This window comes from Crocodylus siamensis, chromosome 3 (assembly GCF_052110815.1).
Source record: "Crocodylus siamensis isolate JL-2025a chromosome 3, ASM5211081v1, whole genome shotgun sequence".
Classification (NCBI taxonomy): domain Eukaryota; kingdom Metazoa; phylum Chordata; order Crocodylia; family Crocodylidae; genus Crocodylus; species Crocodylus siamensis.
In genome coordinates this window covers 32599595-32622732 of record NC_143397.1, presented here as the reverse complement: position 1 = coordinate 32622732, position 23138 = coordinate 32599595, and the positions used below count along the sequence as shown (strand labels likewise).

The following is a 23138-nucleotide window of genomic DNA, read 5'->3' as shown; positions in this document are numbered from 1 at the left end:
TGGGTGTGTGTATGTGGGGACCCCTGCTCTACACTCCACCTAAGGTGCACAGCCCTAGCAGGCAGTGGCAGCAGCAGCAGCAGCAGCAGCAGATGGATTGCTCAGGATGCTGGTGCCTGTAAGGATGAAGCTCCGGCCAGCGCTGCACATTGCAACAAGGGGTGCAGCCTCTGCCAGGCAGTCTGTATCACTGGCATTCCCTGCCAGTCACGAGCAGCCCCTGCACTTGCCAGGCATGGAAGGGAAGCACCAGGCACTGGAGCCGGCTGCCTTCCCCACCAGAGCTGTGCAGCCTGGAGAGAAGCATCAGGCACTGGAGCCGGCTGCCTTCCCCGCCTCCCAGAAGAAGGTGCCTGGGGCTTTTCCCCCCTGCTGCACAGCAGCAGTGGGAAAAGCAGCCCTAGCTGGAGCCACACCCTGCTGGGCGCCTGTGCCCTGAGCACCCTGCCTGCTGCTACACCATGGGGGAAGTGCCCTCACCCCCCACCATCCCTCATACCCCACAAACCCCTTGCATACACACCCTACCCCCACAACTCCCCACATATATGCAACCCCCCAACATATCCTATATACACACAGCCACACCCCCTCATAAACCCTCCCCCACCATACACATCCACCCACCAGACATACACACAGACATACACGCATACACCATCACCAGATACACACACCCACACCCTACCACATGCAGCCCCACTCCCACACCCCACCATACACCCCCCACACTATACAAGACTAAGAATTTATTTTCAATTATTATGCAATCACTTCTATATACACTATGCAAACACAAATCATGACAAAATATTTTTGTAATAAAATTAAAATATGTTATAGTAGTTCTTTGACTTTTAGTGTATGATTTGGTTTTCTTCTGGTTCTAAGATGGCAACTGCCCCTCCTAAAAGGAGTATTTCTGGGGGGCAAAGGGAAGGGTGTCTGGTAGCAAAGGTCAGGGGTTAGGGGAAGGGACCTCTGGTCCCAAGATAGTGACAAGAGGGCAGGGCAACTGTCAAGGGGCAAGACTAGGCGTGTGACCTTCGACAGCTCACCAAAACTCGTGAAGTGGCCCTCCACCTGAAATAATTGCCTGCCCCATCCTATCCATTTCACTCTCTTTTGGGCAGTCACCCCTTCTCTCAACCATCAAACTCTGATGTGTTTAGTTTCTAGATAAAGGGAGGCTGCCCCAGGGCTTTCCAAACTTGACCTTACTCTCATGACAACAGGTATCTGTGGTCATTATGTGGCTCTGACCACCTCTTTACACTATACCTATGCCTCACAGGTGATACTTCTTCCTGTTGTTATGTGCCGCTCTTGGGCTATAGGCTCCCAGCCCCAGTCCTTGCCCCTCATGGGCCACAGGTTCCTTGGCCTCTGGTTGTGACTCCTGCTCCTAGGTCAAGTGAGACTCCTGGGCCCCTCTGGCTCTGTCAGTCTCCAGATGTGGCCTTGCTTGGCCTTTGGCCCCTCTCTGGGCCCTGGCCCCACTCCTGGACCAGTCAAACCTTTGGCTTCCCTGGCCTTGCAGACACTCATCCCTCCAGGCCTCCAGACCTCTGGGACTGCTGATGCTTGACCCTCTCAGGGCCCTGGGCCCCCATTAGTCCCACACTCTTTGCTCTCTGTCTCCTCTGTCCCCACACTCTGCCCTGCTCTGGCCCCACTCTGTCCTTTCTCAGGCTCCAGCTTTGCTCCCAGGTGTGGCTCACACTTGCTTTTCTCTAGGCACTTCTACCTTTGCCTGTGTCAGGCTTCAAGCTACAGGTCCTCTTTACTCAGTCCCTCCTGGGTTCAGGGTCTCCCCAACAGGGGCTATGGCACCCACACAGGGGTTACAATCCCCCCCAACAGGGGCTATGGCCCCACACAGGGGCTACAGACCCCCAACAGGGGCCAAATGTCCCCCAGAGGGGCAATGGCCCCTCAACAGGAACTACAGCCCCACACAGGGGATACAGCCCCCCCAACATGGGCTATGACCCTACACAAGGGTTATGGCCCCCCAAAAAGGGCCAAGTGGCCCCTGCAGGGGCTATCACCCCTGTGGGGCCCACAGGTCCCACCCCATGCCCCACCCCAGCCCCCTGATTGCTGCCCCACTTGGCCCATCCCTTGCCAGCTGCTGCAGCCTCCTGATGGCTGCCCCACCAAGCACCACCCCCTGCTCCCCCACACTCCCCAATGGCAGGGCCGGGCTGGGGGGGGTCTGGGGGAATGGGCAGGGCTAGCGGGGGTCCCCCCCATAGTCCCCTTCCCCCTCCTCCAGCCCCCATGACCCCTTAGCACTGGAGCCCTGGGCTCAGCACCAGGGCAAGGGGCCAACCACAGACTGTGCCCTGAAGCAACTGGAGACTGGGTCCTCCACAGAGATGCTGTGGCTACCAGAGCATCTCTGTGGTTGACCCCTCACCCTGCTTTTTTTAACTTATTTTTTTTTAGACCCCTGGATATCCAGGGGTCTAATTTTCTCCCCGCAGTGAACACTTTTTTGTTCCTGCACATGCCTCTTGCCCCCTCTTGAAGGGGTTTGAGATGGGACAAGAGGCACATGTGCATTGAGTGCAGTGGGATGTGCCTCCACAGGCTGGATCTGGCCCACAGGCCACTGCCCCCTGGGCACCCCTGGTCTAGGAAATGACCTATGGCAGAAAATGGGTTTGCGTAGATTTAAAAGGGGAAGACTGAGAGGAGATATATAACAACAAACAGTCTTTCAGTATGTAAAATGTGGTTAAATCATCTATCTCTTTGTCCAATGGTGTATGGATAAGAAAAAATGAACTTACTTTGCAGCAAAGATGAATTAGATTGAATTTTCAGAAAAAGAAATTTAACTTTTTTTTAGCAAAACTCCAGAACAAGCCACCCTAGAAGTACTGTGAAACAGGTGTTTATCTAATTTTTTCTTAGTAACCAACACAGAAGGAGTTGCTTCTTCTGTGCTGGTTACTAAGAAAATATTAGATAAACACATGGTGGGAATGGTCTAAGTACACTTGAACATCTTTAAGTATAGGAGCTGCACTAAAAACTTTTTAGCTTTACACACCTATGACGTATATTTCAATTATTATTTCTAAAATGCTAAAATATTGGCATGTAGACATTTCCCTAGAATCTATTTTCTCTAAAGTGGCTGAAAGTCAGGGCAAGATCATCTGAGAGAACACACAACATTCGTAAGAAAATATTTTGAGCTGGATCATTTCTCTTACCTAAATAAGCTGCAAGAGGTTCATTTTTTTCAGACTTGTCACGAAAGGTATTATTTCTTGGCATAAAAACTGCATTGTCTTTTTGCATGACCACTGTCCCATTCCAGTCGTATGCCCCAACTGCTCCAAGCATGATCCAATCCTTACTCAGAGAAAAGAGTGTTACTTATTCAATATTTTTAAATCTTCTTTTATCATTACCTTGTATTTGATTCATGTTTCACATATACTTTCAATATTTAGTCACAACATTAGCATAGTCTTCACAATCATAACACATGATTTAAAAAAACAACAAAACAACAAACTTTGGACCAGTGAAGGGAAGCAGCACAGGGGAAACTGATTTCTACAGCTTCACTCCATCAAAGGAAAGGAGGGAAAGACCAGTTAGGAGATGCACCAGTTTAAAGCTATTCTTGGTAGTCTCATTGGACAATGAATTTTGGACAGTTCTCCTTCAATGGAACCCCTAATGGTCTGATGTTCTCTTGTGCCAGCAGGAGTGAGTCTCACCCTGCAGATGGATGGTCTAAGAACACTTGAAGATCCTTAAGTGCAGGAACTGGGCTACAGAGCTTCTAACCTTATATACCTGTGACACATATTTCAATTATTATTACTAAAATGCTAAAATATTGAAGTGTAGACATATTGGAAATATTGGGAATGGGGCAAATGCAGCCCATCATCAATTTGTTCAGGTACCAACAATCTTAAATTTGTTTGTGAAACTATGGTTATGCTCATGATTGCTTGGCCCGTTGAATACTTCAAGTTAATGTACAGCTAAACATATCTGAAGCTTTCCTTTGGCTTCTGCTCTGGATAATGTCACTTTGTAAGGGCTAACACACTTTGGGTACAGACAGATGTAATAACTATAGTGATATCAAAGGATATAAACATAAGCTTATTTGCTGCAACTGTTATATCTGCATGATTCTATAGTGATACAAGTGTAGCAAAACCACTCCAATCTTTTTTCATTCAAGGGTCAAAGTTAGGGTGACTAAGCTAATTTATATCACTACAGGCTCCTGCAGATGTAACAGATTATAACAACAAACACCTTCCCAAGTAACAGCTCTCACTCTCCTTGTAAAGCAGCTTCACTGTACATTAGTTCATGCTATTTCTGAAGCATAAAAAGTCTGCTATGGACCTCAGTGTAAAAATGGAGAGAGTATTTCTGAAACAAAGTATCTATGAAACAAGGTTTGGTGTTCCAGGTTTTACCAGTGATATACTTTAGCTGTATTCAAAAGAATGTGGAAGATCTTTTTATTTGGGTCAGTTTGTCTCTGATAATTTTGGACTTTCTAAGTGTATTTACTCTCCCCTTTTGTTTTTGTTTTTTGCTATATTTTGTCTTTCTTAGAGTCTGGTTCATTGGATCCCACTTTTAATTGCCAGTTAAATTTTGTGCATTGTCCAGATGACTGTATTTGCATTTTACTTTTTTCAGAATAAATAAATACATACAGATTCATAAATAAATAACTACTTTAAAAAATATACTTCTTAACAATCAATTTACCTGAGAATAATGAGCACTGAAACCAGCTTGTGACATTTCCATTTCAAATGAGGATGCCTGCTGGTCTGTTGTAGCTACAATAAAATAAAATAAAATACAAATTTTAAACATATGGATTTCCTATATAAACAAATATGAATAGTAATAGAATGAGATGGCATGAAATTATATAGTGAACTAGAGTTTTCTCTAAACTTGGTTTGCAATACATAATTACTAGTGTTCATGACTCAAGGAATGTGTACTATCATTACAAAAGAGAAGCGTTTTCTGTTCCAATCCTTGTTTCCAGTCTTATAACCTGTTCTAAAAATATTTTTTCACTGAAACAGACCAAGATGTCCCTCAGTGCCACGGTAAATATGTTTGGAACGTTTGATAAATGAGTTCAAACATTCTTCAGTTGAGCCAAGAAGAGCAAAACCACCATTTGTGTGACCTTTTATTTGTATGGAAATAACTGAAAAATGGTAGACAAATGGCCATTTTTTTATGAGACATACTTGATATTTGGAGTGCTTGAACTTTCCACATCAAAACCTCACACCAGGAAAAACTCTTTTGTATTTTTTTCCCAAGCATCTATTCAGTGAGCCTTGGAGAAGATTCAAGGTGCAATGGCTGCAGGGAAAGGGTAGACTCCTTCAAACCTTTCCAAAAAAACACTGCAATGTTCCATATTTTTTGTTAGGTTGCTCTGAGTGAGGCAGGAATCTGGTGACCTGGTATTATACCCCATCTTTTTCAGAAGGCAACTGCCCAGCGTCTTATTATATCTTCAAGGGGCTAACTGGCTTTCTGGTTCTTATCACTTTGAACATGAGGTAGCAGGTAAAGTCATCTTCCTCACTCTTAATACAGGAAATATTTTCAGGGGAGGAAAAACCTGCTTGTTCCCTCATTCATCAGTGACAGGACTCAGAAACCTCTCTGCTTTCCAATGCTAGATGCAGCCTTTATCTTATTCTGTGGCTTGATACAACTTGAAAAGCAACCTGGCAGAAGAGCAGGGAAGGTTATAATATCTGCCATGAGGTTTGCTTGACAAAAAAAGCATAGTATGAGAACTAGACAATTGTCAAAGCATGTGACACATCCATGTGTAACTGAGCATGGCCACATGTATTCTAGATGCTGAAGTCACCAGAAGAACCTGAATCTGTGAACAGCAGGACAGATCACAGGGACTTTTCACTTCAGCAAGAAGGAATAATTTTCTTGTAAATTGTCAATCTCTGGGATCTTGCATTAAGGGGAGACATGATCACAAGCACCAATGGAATATGTTACATGTGCAAACAGAAACCAGTAGATTTTAAGGGATCTAACAACAGCTTTGCCAAGCATGAAGAAAGTGTTTTATTAAGCTCTACAGCAGGGGTGGGCAAAATATGGCCCATGGGCCACATCCAGCCCACAAGGCCATTCTATCCGGCCTGCAGGGTCCCTAAAAAAATGTAGAAAATTAATATTTCTCAGCCCTTGGTTACAGGAACCAAGGGCAGTAGGACCCAGGGGAAGCCTGGTGGGCTCCCACAACAGCAGGGCCTGCCCACCCCTGCTCCACAGCCGGAAGCCCGAACTGAGGCTCCTGGCCTGGAAACATGTGCCTGTCCTGGTGCGGGAGGTTCAGGTAAGGGGAGGGGGACCCTGGGCAGAGAAGGAGTGCGGGGGGGAGGCAGCCCTACTCCGCCCCCTGTCCGGTGCCCTGCACTGCAGCTGCTCGCAGCCCTCCCGGGGCTGCCTGTGCCTGAACCAGACAGTCCCATGTGGGCTGCGAGCGCCTGCAGTGTGCAGTGGTGGAAGGGCCGCTTCCCCCCCCGTGCTCAGTTTTTCCCTGGGCTCCTTCCTTGCATGGAGAAAAGCAGCCCCTCTTCCGCCCCATGGCTGGTGCTCCACGCTGCAGGCGCTTGCAGCCCATGTAGGGCTGCCTGGAGCAGGCACAGGCAGCCCCAGGCAGGCTGTGAGCATCTGCAGCGCAGGGCCTTGGACATGGGGTGGGCAAGGGGCTGCTTTTTCCCTTCCCCCATGCTCAGCACCAGTTTATAACCCAGCTGGTGCTGGGCGTGAGGAAAAGTGGCCAGCACCTTGCATGAGGCTGCCTGAGCCTGCGCAGGCTGTGAGAGCTGCTTTTCCCCACACTCAGCAACAGCTTCTTCCCTGCTGATGAGCAGGGCGTCGGGACTGTGCGCTGCCACCCACCTGTACCACGGGGCTGGGGGGGGGCACTGGGTGTGAGTGGGCAGGGAGCCAGCAGGGGCGTGGGGCCCGCACCAGTGTCCTGGGGCCAGTGCTGGTGGGGCCCAGAGCAGGGTGGCAGGAGCATGGGGTCCTAACTGCCGGGGGCTTTATGGAGCCGGTCCAGCTCCATCCTCTGCCAGCCCCCCAGGCCCCTGCCAGCCTGCGCCCCACTCTGGGCCCCACCCATGCTGGCCCTGGGACATTGGTCCCAAGACATTGGGTCGTTGGTCCCAAGATGATGACCAGGGGCCGGGTTCCTGTCAAGGTGTAGGGCACCTGTCAAGGGGCGGGGCTACACATGTGGCCCTCAACAGCCTGTCAAAACTGGGTGAGTGGCCCCCTGCCCAAAATAATTGCTTGCCCCTGCTCTACAGCTACGTATTTGCTAATACTTGATATCTCCAGTGTACAATTTTAAACACTCAGCATTGGTTATTCCACCATGAGTAGGTCCTAATTGTTGAATAGAAGATGATATAATAGCTATTTTGAGTATCTTAAATTGTATGTTACTAATTGCCGTGCTAATACTCTATGTCTTTTTTTTAATTGCCAAAGATTCTAAGTAAGTCTCCTTAAACAAAAAACAAAACAATCCCTGACCCCAACAAGCAAAAAACAAAAAAACCCCTTTGTGCAAAACCTTCTTGCCAGTATAGAGGGTGGATAAAACATAAAACTGCTGTTAGAAGTACAGTCCAGGCCATGATTGGAGTCATATGAAACAGATTATGAGTAAAAATGTGTTTGCTCCCATAGTATTGAATGGCACAGTCTTTCTTGGATTGAGTTTTGTTGCTTTTTTAAATTTTGTCTCCTTTCTTTCTTTTCTTTTCTTTTTTTTTTTAAACAAATAATAATTCAAGGAAAAAAAATGTAAGATTACTACAATAGGACACAATAGGAAAGGATATGCCAAATGGGTGTAACATGGCTGAGTTAACTTTGGTGTCATAGCCTGTCTCTAATAAGAAACTCATCTTCTGAAACTCTTTAATGAGTTTAAATTCTGAGTCTCAATAGCAGGAGGAAAAAAATATAGAAGGGAAAGGTACAAGGGAAAGAGAAGCTAGTAAAAGACAGGGTTGATTGGATCAGTTGAGAGAAATGGAATAATTAAGGCCCAGAGGGACAAGGGAGTAAGCAACTAGTTCAGGTGATGGGATACGAATCCTTAGTCTCCATTGAGAGCATGATTAACAATCCATCTTGTGGATGATTTCTTATTTTATAATTTATGTTCAGGTCTGTTTTTGAAGGATTTTTTGTTTTTAGTTCAGGGAAGGAGGGGGTTTAAGGACACAATGATGGAAAGTTCAGGGAGGCTACAGTGTTCTGCCATAGGCATTTATATATTTCTGGAACTCATGCACAGGGAATATTTTCTTTCTTTCAGGTCATTTAGTTCAGTTCAATAGCTATGTTACTCAAATTTGGGAAACCATTTAGGGGTTGAAAAAAGCAGGAAAGATCACTTTTCTATTCTACCCCATGAATAAAATCTAAGTTTGGGAGGCTAAACTCTAAAATTTTGGTAAGCAGAAACATATAGTTAAATTTATAACCTGCATATAAATACTTCATTTGTTTAATAAACCAGTTATATTTTTTAGCAAATACACAGCTTTTCCTTTTGAATCCAGCATATTTATTTTAACTAAGGCATTTTTATTTAACTAATAAACAATTAAAATGCTTTTTTTTTAGTATTCTTAATTGCAATATGAATCATGATCTTTAATGAGATGATATGTTGATGATCCAGCATTCACAGCCACACATTGCTTTGGTTACAAGGACATCACGCCTGTCCCTCCTTCGGACGATGACATAGTCAATACGATGCCAGTGCTTGGAGTAAGGGTGCATCCATGATGTCTTCTGGTTGGGGAGACGGAGCACACTGTTAGATATCAGAAGTTCGTGTTCAGCACATAGTCTGAGCAGGAGAAGAGCTCTGCTGTTGTAGCTTCCGATCCCGTGCTTCTTGATGATGTCATTCAATGCTTGGTAGTCAGAGCCAATCCTGGTGTTGAAGTTGCCAAGGAGGATGAGGCAGTCAGACTTCTCTTCACATCTGTCAATCTAACTAAAGCCTTTGACACAGTGAACTGTAAAGGGCTCTGGGAAATCATAAAGAAGTACAGATGCCCCCCAAAACTGATCAATATGGTTCGATAGTTCCACAACGGCAGGATGGCATGTGCCTTTGCGAATGGTGAATGGTTTGACCCCTTTCCAGTCACAAATGGCGTCAAGCTGGGCTGTGTGCTCAAACCTACCCTCTTCAGCATGGTATTCTCTGCTATGTTATCAGATGCCTTCCAAGATGATGATGACCTTGGTATGGGGATCACGTATCGTTTTGATCGAGACATGTTCAACCTGCGCAGTCTCCGAGCAAGCAGTAAAGTCCAGACAGCCACACTTTGCAACTTCCTCTTTGCTAATGACTGTGCGTTTTGTGCAGGCTTACAGGCTGACACGCAACGAGCCATGGACCTACTCTCATCAGCCTGTGACAACTTTGGGCTCACTACTAACATGAAGAAGATTGAAGTGATGTTTCAACCTGTATCTGGAACAACACCCCGGGAACCACACATCTCAGTTACAGGCCAACAATTGTTGATGGTCAACAAGTTCGCCTATCTAGGCAGCACGTTCTCTCATGCTATCCACATTGATGACGAAGCCAATGCAAGATTAGCAAAAGTTAGCATGGCCTTTGACAGACTCTGTAAGTCAGTCTGGGACTGCAGAGGCATCAGAATGTCGACAAAACTGAAGGTTTACAAAGCCATCATCCTTCTGACCCTCCTTTAGGCCTATATAACTGGGACCATTTACCAACATCATGCCAGGAAACTAAACCACTTGCACTTGTGCTACCTGCGAAAGATATTAAAGATCAAATGGCAGGACAAGATTCCGGACACCAAGGTAAGACAGCTAAGATGGGCCGGCCACCTCTCAAGAATGCCTGACACTCGCCTGCCAAAGAAAGTCTTCTATGGCAAACTGTCAAATGGAGTATGCTTTCACAGTGCACCAAAGAAATGGTACAAGGGCACCCTAAAGAGTTTTATTATTGACCCAGAGTTGTGGGACCAAATTGCTTGCAACTGTCCATCCTGGAGGTCCCAAATCCACAGAAACAATAAAGAAATGTGTGGCCAGGAAAACGTTCTTTCTCCTTTTCCCCTTCCCTTTTTCTTTCCCACTTTTTTTCTCTCTTCTTCCCTCCCCTCCCTCTGCTGGATGTGGTTTTCTTCACCTGCAAAGGATGAAAATATAATTGCAATGTCCATCTGTAGTTTATATGGAACAATCGTAAGTAAAAATAAAGTAATCCATTTAGGAAAAAAAAGTTGCCTTTCACTATTTTCAAAAAATAAAATGTAAAAAAATAAAGCTGAAATAAATGTATGATGACCTAGGTAGTCGACCAAATGCAAACAGTCAGAAGTGTAATGTGTGGTGGGCAAGAGGGACACCAGCCACAGGCCCCAACTTTGTGGAGTGCTGGACAGACACTCCACCAGAAAGCCCACTCCCCAGAAGCAGAAGCAGCAGCTCCATATCTTTGCTGTTGTGCCAGCAGCCAGGTGCATGCACATCATTCTACTCCTGTAGCAGCAACTGCTGGAGTGAGAAGAACACACCATGGCATCAGCTGGAGACTTCTTTGAGTCTCCAAAGCAGGAAGATTCCTGGGCCCTCACTTCTACTCCTTGGTTCTCCCTCCCCTCTGGTACTCAGTGGCATACCTCTCTGCCATGCTCATTATGCCTCTGTATGTGGTATAATTTCTTAGAGCTATTTTCAGGTGCAGGGCCATGAGACATAGACCCTGGATCACTTTGAAAGGGCTATAAGACCTATTCAGCAAGGGCTAAATTGAGACGCATGTGATACCTGCCCTGAATTGGAATCAATTGTGAAATGAAGAAAGAACCAAAATAAAATCACAGACACGCACTAGTATTCAAATATGCAAGGCACTGAATGTGCCCATGTATGTGTTTCAGCACAATTGCTGTGATAATTGTCCTTTGATAAAATGCTCATAGACCCCCAACCAACAGTGTGCCCAGGGCCTCCAGAATCATTGAGCTAAGCCTATCCTCTGGGGTAGCAAAAAGAAGTACCACATTTGGTGTGAAGACTATATTAATCACAAGACATTATGCCTGAATGCTTATGAACAAATAAGGATAAACCTTTCTTCATCCTAAAGCTAAAAAGACTCTAAAGCGATCCAGGAATAAAATAAGTGATTTAAATTGAAGTCTCCTGCTTGCTGATTTTAATCACAATTTAAATCCTTTGAATTAAGCAACCCACCTTATACTTTACTTATCCCTTCTATCAAACAGTGAGTTATCCCCATGTTCTGTCACCTTCAGATCTCATAGTAATTTCTGCACCTAATTATTTCAGAGCACATCTCTGAGGTATTAGGCTGCTGGTTACCCTATTGTCAATATATTGTAGTTCAAACCTAGGTTGTATTTCAACCCTACATCCTGACCTACACAAAGGATTAACCAAAACAATCTGAGAACTGGTTAAAAGTTTATTGTGACTGATTTCCTCCTTTGTTTAAATTAATAACCTATTTTGGCACAAACAACACTTTTTGCTAGAAAGTATATTATTTCTTATTGTAAGAGGGTTCTTTTTTTCAGCTAAATCTTTCCCTTTAGAAGGCCAAGAATTTACTCCCTTCAAATAAATGAAGTTTACAAGTAAGGAAATTAAGTCTTCCATAGCCAAGAAAGAAAAATAAGATTTGAAAGAAACTGTAGTATTTAAAAACAATCCAGTTAAAAAATACTGTTACTTTACCAGTTGAAATGCTAACAAGGCCCCTAAAAATACCTAAAAGTAAACTTTAACTTGTACCATCTTTATAAATATTTTCTGATATTTATATTATTTCATAGTATCATAGTGCTTAGGGTCAGAAGGGACCTAAACAAATCATCAGGTCTGACCCCCTGCCCTGGGCAGGAACAGATGTTGGGGTCATATCACCCCAGCCAAATATCTGTCCAGCCTCCTCTTGAAGACCCCCAAGGTAGGAGAGAGTACCACCTCACTTAAGAGTCCATTCAGCCGTAACTGTAAAGTAATATCTCCTGATGTCTAGCCTGAACCTTCTCTCTAACAATTTATGGCCATTATTCCTAGTAACTGCGGGTGGCGCCCGTGGGAACATAGACTCCCCCAATTGCCACTGGTCCCCCCGGTGAGTTTGTAAATGGCCACCAAATCCCCTCTCAGCCTTCTTTTGTGGAGGCTGAATAGGTTCAGACCCTTTAACCTCTCTTCATAGGGCCTGCCCTGCTGCCCCTTGACTATGCGAGTGACCCTCTTCTGGACCCTCTCAATGCTAGCCACATCCCTCTTGAAGTGCAGCGCCTGGAACTGAACACGCTACTTCAACTGTGGCCTGACCAATGACCAATGCTGCATAGATGGGAAGGATCACCTCCTTGGACCTGCTTGTGATGCATCTGTAGATGCATGACAAGGTGCAGTTGGCCTTACTGACCGCTTCCTTGCATTGGTAGCTCATGTTCATCCTGGAGTCAACAGTGACTCCAAGATCCCTTTCTGCCACTGTGTTGACAAGAATGGTGTTCCCCAGCCTATATGTGTATTGCTGGTTACTTCTCTGTAGATGCAGCACCTGCGCTTGTCTGCACTGAATCCCATCCTATTCTCATCTGCCCACCTCTGTAACCTGTCTAGATCTAGCTGGATTCTGTCCCTTCCCTCCAGTGCCCACCTTGCCGCACAACTTGGTGTTATCAGCAAATGTGGACAACGTGCATTCCACACCCACATCCAGATTGCTGATAAAGATGTTGAACAGTACAGGCCCCAGATCCAAGCCCTGGGGGTCTCCACTGCCCACAACCTTCCAGGTCGAAAACAACCCATCCACCACCACTCTCTAGGTGTGACCATCTAGCCAATTTGCCACCCATCTGAATGTGTAGGCATCAATGCCGCAAGCACCTAGTTTTTTTAAGAGAATGTGGTGGGAAACCGTGTCAAAGGCCTTCTTAAAGTCCAGGAAGATTACATCCACCCCAACACCCTTGTCCAGGGACTTTGTGACCTGATCATAAAAAGAAAACACGTTAGTCAGGTAGAATCTGCCCTCAGTGAACCCATGTTGGTTGCCCCTGAGCATTACCTCCCCTGCTGGGCCCTTGCAGATGTGTTCCTTGGTAATTTTCTGAAAGGTCTTCCCAAGGACCGAGGTAAGACTGACTGGCCTATAATTGCTGGGGTCCTCCTTTCTCCCCTTCTTGTAAATGGGGACATTGGCCCTTTTCCAATCCTCTGGTACCTGGCCAGTGCTCCACAAGCACTCACCCTGCTATGATCCCTGCCAATTCCCTCAGCACTCTTGGATAAAGAACATCTGGACCTACTGAGTTAAACATGTCCAGCCCCTCCAAAAGTTCCCTAACTAGGTTGTCCCTGACCCTAGGCATGGCGGTGCCTGCCCTGGGTCTGTCCGCAATTCTAGTGGGGAAAATGTCCTGGTCCCTGTTCAGGAATATGGAGGCACAGAATTCGTTAAAGAGGTCTACTTTATCATTTGCTGCAGTCACCAGATTGTGAAGCCTATCCTGAAGGGGTCCCATGTTACCCGGTGTCTTCTGCTTACTTCCTATGTATTTGAAAAAGGACTTTTTATTATCCTTAATTCTGGTTGCTAGCCCTAGCTCTATCTTCCCTGACAGTGAAGTAGCGCCTCCTGATGTCTAATCTGAATTTACCCTCTGCCAGCTTGTGACCATTATTTCTAGTCACTCCTGGTAGTGCTTGGGGACTCCCCTAATGCCTGCTGGTCCCCTCTGACTAGTTTGTAACAGGCCACTAGATCCCCCCTCAGCCTTCTCTTTTGGAGGCTGAACAGGTTCAGGTCCCGTAGCCTCTCCTCGTAGGGCCTGGCCTGCTGCCCCCGATCATGCGAGTGGGCCTCCTCTGGACCCTCTCCATGTTGTCCACATCCCTCCTGAAGTGCGGCATCCAGAACTGGACATAGTACTCCAGCTGCGGCCTTACCAGTGTCGCATAGAGGGGGAGGATTACCTCCCTGCACCTGCTTGAGATGCATCTGTGGATGCATGACAAGGTGCGGTTGGCCTTCTTGACTGCATCCCCACACTGCCGGCCCATGTTCATCTTGGCATCAGTGAGGACTCCAAGATCATTTTCTGCCTCTGCACTGACGAGCAGGGAGTTCCCCAGCCTGTAGGTATGCTGCTTGTTCTTCCTCCCCAGGTGCATCACCTTGCACTTGTCAGTGTTGAATCCCATCCTATTCTTGTCTGCCCACCCCTGTAACCTGTCTAGGTTCAATTGTAGCCTATTCCTTCCTTCTAACATGCCCACATCCCCCATATCTTAGTGTCATCAGCAAATTTGAACAGGGTGCTTTTTACCCCCTCATCCAAGTCACTGATGAAGATGTTGAACAGTGTGGGTCCAAGGACCGAGCCCTGTGGGACCCCACTGCCCACATCCCTCCAGGTCAAAAATGACCTGTCCACTACCACTCTCTGGGTGTGGCCCTTAAGCCAGTTGGCGACCCATTTGACTGTGTAGGTGTCAACACCACACTCCCCCAGTTTCTTAATGAGAATGGGGTGAGAGACAGTGTCGAAGGCCTTCCGAAAGCCCAGAAAGACTATGTCCACTGCTACCCTTGCATCTAAGGATTTGGTGATCTGGTCACAGAAGGCCACTAGGTTGGTCTGGCAGGACCTGCCTCTAATGAACCCGTGTTGTTTGCTCCTAAGCATAATCTCCCCTGCTGGCCCCTCACGGACATGTGCCAGAATAATTCTCTCAAAAAGCCTACCCAGGATCAAGGTAAGACTAACCTGCCTATAGTTCCCTGAGCCCTCCTTCCTCCCTTTTTTGACGATGGGAACCACACTGGCCCTCTTCCAGTCCTCTGGCACCACACCAGAGCACCACGAGTGCTTGTAAAGCCATGCCAGGGGTCCCACAATGACCTCAGCTAATTCCCTCAGCACTGTGGGGTGGAGATCATCTGGACCAGCTGATTTAAACACATCCAGTCCCTCCGGAAGTTCCCTGACTAGATCCTCCCTGACCCTTGGCCTAGGTGTGCCTCCCATGGGGCCTGAGGGAGGCCCAGTGGGGGAGCTGATCTGGTCCCTGCTCAGGAAAATGAAGGCAAAGAAGTTGTTAAATAGGTTAGCTTTGTCATCTGGTGTGACGACCAAATTTCCTAGCCTGTCTTGCAGGGGCCCAACGTTACCCGGTACCTTCTTTTTGCCCCCATGTATTTAAAAAAGGACTTCTTGTTGTCCTTGATCCAGGAAGCTAATCCCAGTTCCATATCCGCCTTGACCTCCTTGAATGTCCCCCTGCATCCACAAGCAACCGCAGTATAATCCTCCCTGGTGATGGCCCCTTCCTTCCACTGGGTGCACGCCTCCCTTGTAGCTAGAAGACATTCCCGGATGCTTTTGGTGAGCCATGGGGAATTTTGGGCCCTCCTGCTCCCTTTGATCTGTGTTGGGATTACCTCCCTTTGGGCTTGGAGGATCGTCTCCTTAAGAAGCAACCACTCTTCTTGGACACCTGGCTCCCCTTCCCTCCGGGACCTCAGGGCTTCCCTAACTATTCTCCTTAGCTCATTGAAGTCCGCCCTCCTGAAAGCTAGGGCTGCTGCCTTGCTGCAGGCCTTTGCCACCTTGCGCTGGATGGTAAATTCCAGCAGGCGATGATCACTGTCACCCAGGTGGTCGAGCACCTGCAGCCCCCTCACCAGGTCGTCACCTGTGGCCAGCACCAGGTCCAACAAGGTTTCTCCCCTGGTGGGGCTGTGCACCTCTTGGGTTAAATGGCGGTCTTGCATTTGGGCTAGGAACCTACCTGAGCGGTCAGACCTGACTGACTGCTAATCCCAGCAGATGTCTGCAAAGTTCAGGTCACCCATGATGACCACGTCCTTTGACCTAACTACCTCCATGAGCTGACTTAAGAACTCCTGGTCTAGCTCTTCCCCTTGGTTGGGTGGTCTGTAGTAGACCCCCACCGTTAAGTCTATTTCCCCTTGACTGCCTTGTATTCTAACACAGAGCACTTCCATGTGCTCCTCCGCTGACTCTGTGCTACCTGCAGTGTAATCCAAAGCAATGAAGGTGTAATCCTCCTTGGTGATAGCCCCTTGCTTCCACTGTTTGTACACCTCTTTTTTTGCCCTAAGGCATCCCTGGATGCCTTTGCTGAGCCATGGGGGCTTCTTAGCACTCCTGCCCCCATTGGTGCGCAATGGGATTGACTCCCTTTGAGCTTGTAGGATTTTCTCCTTGAGGAACAACCACCTGTCTTGGAATCTCATCTCACTGAAGCTCAGAGACCCCAATCCCTTTCCTACTAATCTTCTTAGCTTACAGAAGTTGGCCCTCCTGAAGTCAAGGACCTCTGCCTTGCCTGTTCCAAGGACCAAGTCCAGCAAGGCATTTCCCTTGGTGGGACTATGCACCTCTTGGGTTAGGTGGAGGTCCTGTATCCTGGCTAGGAACCTACATGAGTGGTAGGACCTAGATGACTGCTCCTCCCAGATGTCTGGTTGTGTGGTCTGTAGTAGACTCCCACCGTTAATCTTCCTTGGTGATAGCCCCTTGAATTTACAGCCAACCACATCCCTTGAATTTACAGCCTCTGTGAATTGACCTGAGAATTTCAGGTCCAGCGCATCCCCCTGGGGAGGCAGTCTATCAGACTGCCCACTATCAAGTCCCTTTCTCCATGCCTCCCTTGCGTTCTTACCCAGACAACTGACACCCAGGAAAAAACCAACCAATTAAATGGGTACATTGCATCAGTTTTTCATCAGTCCCATGGGACGACCATGCCCACTATGGGACAGGGAGATCTGGGTGAGGGAGATTCCTTGCCCTCCATCAATGCTGACCTCATGAAGGAACACCTTGAGAGGCTGGATACCTTCAAGTCAGCTGGCCCTGACAATATACACCCCAGGGTATTCAAGGAGCTGGCAAGTATCATAGCCCAGTCTCTGGCACAGATCTTTGAGACCTCCTGGTGCTCTGGTGAAGTGCCTGAAGAGTGGAAGAAGGCCAATGTGGTGCCTATTTTCAAGAAAGGGAGAAAAGTGGATCCAACAAACTATAGGCCCATCAGCCTGACCTCTATCCCGGGCAAGGTCTTAGAAAAGTTTATTAAAGAGGCCATCCTTAATGGACTGGCTGACACCAACACCCTGAAGGATAGCCAGCATGGGTGTGTTACGAGTAGGTCTTGCTTGAACAATCTCATTTCCTTCTATGACCAGGTGACCTATCACCTGGACAAGGGAGAAGAGATTGATGTCATATATCTTGACTTCAAAAATGCCTTTGAACTGGTATCCCATGATCACCTCTTGCCAAAACTGGCCAATTGTGGCCTTGGGTCCACCATGATCCGCTGGCTGGGAAATTGGCTCCGTGGTCAGACCCAGAGGGTGATAATTGATGGAGGTCAATCGTCATGGTGCCCTGTGACCAGTGGGGTCCCCCAAGGCTCTGTCCTTGAACCCATATTGTTCAACATCTTCATTAATGATGTGGACATTGGAGTCAGGAGTGGACTGGCCAAGTTCGCCGTTGACACCAAACTTTGGGGCAAAGCATCCATGCCAGATGAAAGGCGGGTGATCCAGACTGACCTGGACAGGCTCAGCAAATGGGTGGATGAGAACCTGACAGTGTTTAACACTGAAAAATGCAAGGTTCTCCACCTTGGGAGGAAAAACCTGCAGCATGCTTATAGGCTTGGCAGTGCTACGCTGGCTCGCACTATGGAAGAAAGAGACTTGGGGGTCATCACTGACCACAAGATGAACATGAGCCTGCAATGTGATACTGCCACTAGTAAGGCAACCAAAACACTGGCTTGCATCCATAGATGCTTCTCAAGCAAATCCTGGGACATCATTCTCCCCTTGTACTCAACCTTGGCGAGGCCGCAGCTGGAGTACTGTGTCCAGTTTTGGGCTCCACAATTCAAAAAGGATGTGGAGAAGCTTGAAAGAGTCCAGAGAAGAGCCATGCGCATGATCAGAGGTCAGGAAAACAGACCTTACGATGACAGGCTGAGATTTATGGGGCTCTTTAGCCTGGAAAAGCACAGGCTCAGGGCTGATCTGATGGCCACCTATAAGTTTATCACGGGTGATCACCAGTATCTGGGGGAACATTTGTTCACCAGAGTGCCCAGTTGGGATGACAAGGTCGAACAGTTATAAACTACTGCAAGACCACTTCAGGCTGGACATCAGGAAGAATTTCTTTACTGTCCGAGCCCCCAAGTTCTGGAACAGCCTGCCATCGGAGGTGGTTCAAGCACCTACATTGAACACCTTCAAGAAAAAATGGAATGCTTATCTTGCTGGGATCCTATGACCCCAGCTGACTTCCTGCCCTTTGGGCGGGGGGCTGGACTCAATCTTCCAAGGTCCCTTCCAGCCCTAATATCTATGAATCAGAGTACCTCATTTTCCCCCTCCTCTGACCCCATTCTTATCATTAAGCATGTGTATTGCTCTTTGACATAGAGCACTACACCCTCCCCACTTTTTCCCTGCTCTGTCTTTCCTGTACATCCTGTAGCACTCGATGTCCACTGCCCAGTCATGGGTAGAATCCCACCAGGTTTCCGTGATCCCCACTAGGTCTGGGTTTTTGCTAGCTAGCAGGAGGGTGAGTTCATTCTGCTTACTGCCCATGATTTGAGCATTTGTTTCTCAACAGTCAAATCAACAATGTCTTTTAATCAAGTCATAAACAATCCTATTTCAAGTATTTCGAGAAATCAGATGTTGAAATGTACATAGTATATGCAGATGTTTTGCTGCATGGTAGCTTAATCGTTTCAGAATGACCATAATTTAAAATGAACAAACAAGTTTCTGTTCTGTTGCTACTAGCAGATTTGAAACATGCAGACTGTTGCTTAATTTCATTGGAGGATGTGGACAGACATCATTACTTTAGGATCTTTTACACTAATAGCCTGCATTTCATGTTTATTTCCAAAGGAAAAAAATATAGTCTGTCTCAGCTCTGCGGTTTAGCTCAACTGTCTTATGGAGCAAAATACAGTTTTGTAATCAATAACTAGCCAACATCTAGGATATACTTACATATTACAACGTGATAAGAAAAAACATAAAATAGTCAGATTTGTTGATTATTTATTGCTTGGTTGATCACACCAGCAGTATTTTACTTTTTAGGTGAAAATTAAAACACTCAGTGGTTGAAATCCTCCTCTCATAGAAGTCTGTCGCAGATTTTTGGCACTCCTATTCCACCACCCTTCAAAAATGACTGTATCCCTTTAAATGCCAATGAAGCCAGGGAAACTAAGGGATTCATTATTAATATGTTATTTTATTAATGTACACATTACCATATATTACCTTATCTATCTACCTCCCCACCACCAGTGCCCCTGTCAGTGGCAGAGGGGAAACCCCCTGAACTGTGCTTGCTTGGGGGGGGGGAAGGAGCAGGGATGGGCCTCTGCTCCCCCACCCCCTTGACACCACCTGGCTCAGCTGATAGCCTGCAAGGCTCTAAGTCCTTCTCCTTCCCACTCCCCACTGCCCAGCTCAACAGATACCAGCAGGCATGACCCAGGGCTGAGGACACACACCAGGACTGTCAGCCTAGCCACTCAGTGCTGGGAACACAGGGGATGGGGTAGCAGAAGCCTTGCAAGCCCTGCCCCCGCTTCCCCAGAACCAAGCAAGCACAGCTCCGGGGAAGGTGGGGAGGGGAAGGGCAGCTTGGCTGGCAGTCCTGGTGTTGCTCTCAGTCCTGGCTCCTGCTTCCCCATGTCAGCTGAGCCAGGCACAGGGGGCAGGGAGAAGCAGAGTCCTCAGGCTGTGGGCCTGATCCTAGTCACCCCAGACCTGAGCAAAGCCAGCTGGGGGGAGCCTGTACTCCCTTACATCCTTTGCATGCCTATGCCACGCTCAGCTGGCATAGGCAGGTAGGAGCAGGGCTGAGGTGTGCAAACTGTCAGCAGAACCAAGTAGCATCCGGGGTGGGCACAGAGGCCCATGCCCTGTGGCTGAGCCTCATTGCCCTTACCTGAACAAGCAAGGGAGGCCTGCATGGCAGGGGACATCCACTCCCTCCTCCCCCCTCCACTACTACTGGCAGGCAAAAGCAGGACACAGGGCTAGGAACCAGAGGGTGTGCTGTCTCAACAATGTGACAGGACAGCCTAAGGGGTGGCGCCAGTTGGGCTCTGTGAAGCAGACAGTGTGGGCGTGCAAAGGATCATGGGATACTGGAGGACACGGAGATAACTTGAGTTGGGAGGGGAACTGGGACAGAAGTTCGATAGATGGGTTTAACCTAAATCAATTAAGTCTGATACTACATCCATCCAGGTATGTCTTAAACTGGTTTTGGCCATTTTGAAATGGTTTATGTGTACAAAACTTCTGTTCTGTTACAGGTTTAAATCGGTTTCCAGTTACTTAAACCAGTTTATGTGTAATTTCTGTTCCTTGCCTTAGTTTAGTTCCACTAAAGATAGTTATTGAAGTGACCTTCCCTTTTATTTTCCAGTCTACTGTTTTCACGTACTCTGACTTCAAAGCACGTTTTATGTCATCATATACCTTTATTAATGTGTCTTGTAAGTCAACTGTATGACCAGAATGTTCGAAAATCTTTTATAACATTGTATTATACCGGGTACAATATATCACAAAATAAGTGATGAGTAGATTTCCTATTCTCTACTTTAGTTATAGTTCAGTTATGCATTAAACTATTAAGAAATTTCATACCTTCCAGGGCAAATATCCTCTCTCCAAGTGCTTCAACAATAGTAACAAGGGCTAATTCATCTGAGACATTGAAGAAATGCTTTTCGGTAGGTTCACTTGCAATTGATTTTATTTCCTCCAAAAGCTTTTCAGGACTTAAATTTTCTCTTTTGTAGCTTCCAAGAATCTAAGATATTAAAAAAAATTATCAAGGACACATTTTATACCCCATACATCCTCAGAAATTGGTCAGTGAACATTGGGAAATAGTGCTTTAGCTTAATTCATTAAACACTATCTTCATTGTGTCAGAAAACTGCTTCTGATAGATAATGATATATTATGACTATGAACTGTTACATGAATTTAAAAATTTTAAGTTGACATAAACTCTAGTCCTTTCTTGAAGGAAGAGACTCACAAGCACAAGATGAGAAAAACAAATCCTCTACAGTAGTGAGAATCTATTTCCATTTGAGGTCATTTTGGGGGCATCTACATGTGCACTTTACTGCAGAGTTGACTAATTATCTCCATGGTAAAGCATCACCATGTACATGCGTGGTGCTATTAGGCAGCAGTAGACTAATTAACTCCACTGTGAGATTGCAATGCCCAACACAAGTACTATTTTAAGGCAGAGTTATTTAGTGCACCAAAACTGATGTGTAGATGGTGACCAGGGCTGGCTGGGGCATGAGAGTGCTACAGTGTGGGAGCTGCCTGCTACTTAGCCCTGCACTGTAGTGCCCTTGTGCCTCAGCCATATCCCTCCCCCACAGCATACTGAACCAGGCCAGAGCAGCTCTGGGCTGACAGACTGACCCCCCTGCCCCCCCCGGCCACCTGCCAGCTGGGGCTGTGCCTCTCCTGCTCAGCATACTGCAAACCTGGGAGCACGTGTAAACGCTGCTCCTGGGATCAATAAACTCTGATGCAAGCTGCCCTGGAGTTTATTCAGGCACACTAATTTCATGTACACCTTGTAGGGAATGCAGGGTTAGAAGGGACTGCTAGGGTTATCAAGTCCAACCATAACATTGTAAACCCTTTCATACCTTTATCAAGTTCCATCTTGAAAATAGTTAGATTGTTTGCTCTCATGACTGTTCTTAAGAGGCTAATTTCAGAATTCCTCCAATAGATAAAAACCCTTTTCAAAATTCTAGCCTAAATTTATTCAAAGGCGTTATTCAATGAAAACAGATTTGCCCTCATGGCTCAGGCTTTCTTTTTCTTAAATAGCAGCCACATAAAGTAAAGCAAAGCAAAGCCATGGCACAGTGTCTGTTGCTTTCAACCTTCCACCCCGCATAAAAGAGTTCCAAGCATTCACAAATTACATCCCAAGTTAAGGTATGTAATAATCCTACATGTGATGACTACTTTCAGTATATTCAGTGAAAGTGAATATATCAGTCCTGATCACATTGTGGGATGGGCCATTGATTATATGTTTTTGGGACAAAAATTCTCTTTTTTTATGTTTTATATGCCAGGGCCACTTATTCAACCTGGGGGCTGCCTGGTGCCACACATGACATAGGCCACAGTCCTCAAGGCTGCATGAGATGTGGACAATAGACCAAAAAGCTGCTTGCCCCCATCCCTGAGCTTTCCCCCATTGTACAGGCAGCTTAGCATGATCCACTTCTAGATCCCCATGCCGCACACATCCCCTGCAGCTATGTAGCCACCTGCACAGCAGTCAGGCTGGCTTCTCTCCTTTACACGTGCAGCATGAGCAATCCACACCCCTTCTGCATGGGACTCAGACCCTCTGGCCCCTCCAGCTGTGTTGCCCTGCCCCCAGTAGCAGGGACAGGAAGTAGAAACTGAAGGAAGGTGAGGGAGCCTGAAAAATGCAGGTGCCATGACAGGAGTGGGGCAGCAGTGGCAGCTATGCTGGGAGCTCACAGGCTGCATGCTAACCATTTGGGGGGCCACATGTAGCACTAGTGAGACAGCCCTGCTATATGCCATGCAAATATATAGCACTATAAATCAAAGAAGCATAGAGAATTAGGGATGGAAGGGACTAGAGAGTTCATTTAGTTCAACCCCTGCCCAAGGTAGAGTCATCCCTATCCAAACCAAACTGTACAAATCCATTGTCTAACCTATTAGCAAAACTATACAATCAACACTGACACAACCACAAGACATAACACACTAACCTGGCACAGGTAAAGAGGGGGGCCACAGTGGCTAAAATCCTATTACTGCAAAGGTTGTTAAAAACACACGCAAGAGATCCCAGAAGAGGGTCACA

General features: G+C 46.7%; 1 protein-coding gene across 1 annotated transcript in view; it reads right to left on the bottom strand.

The window, feature by feature from the left end:
• Window positions 1-23138, bottom strand: part of ITGA1 (integrin subunit alpha 1) — a 131042-nt gene that overhangs the window by 42590 nt on the left and 65314 nt on the right. The window contains exons 9-11 of the mRNA XM_090038058.1: window positions 20888-21053; window positions 4768-4841; window positions 3228-3369 (exon numbers count right to left, since the gene is read on the bottom strand). Of these exons, the coding sequence (XP_089894184.1) occupies window positions 3228-3369; window positions 4768-4841; window positions 20888-21053 (382 nt within the window). The remainder of the gene's footprint in view (window positions 1-3227; window positions 3370-4767; window positions 4842-20887; window positions 21054-23138) is intronic.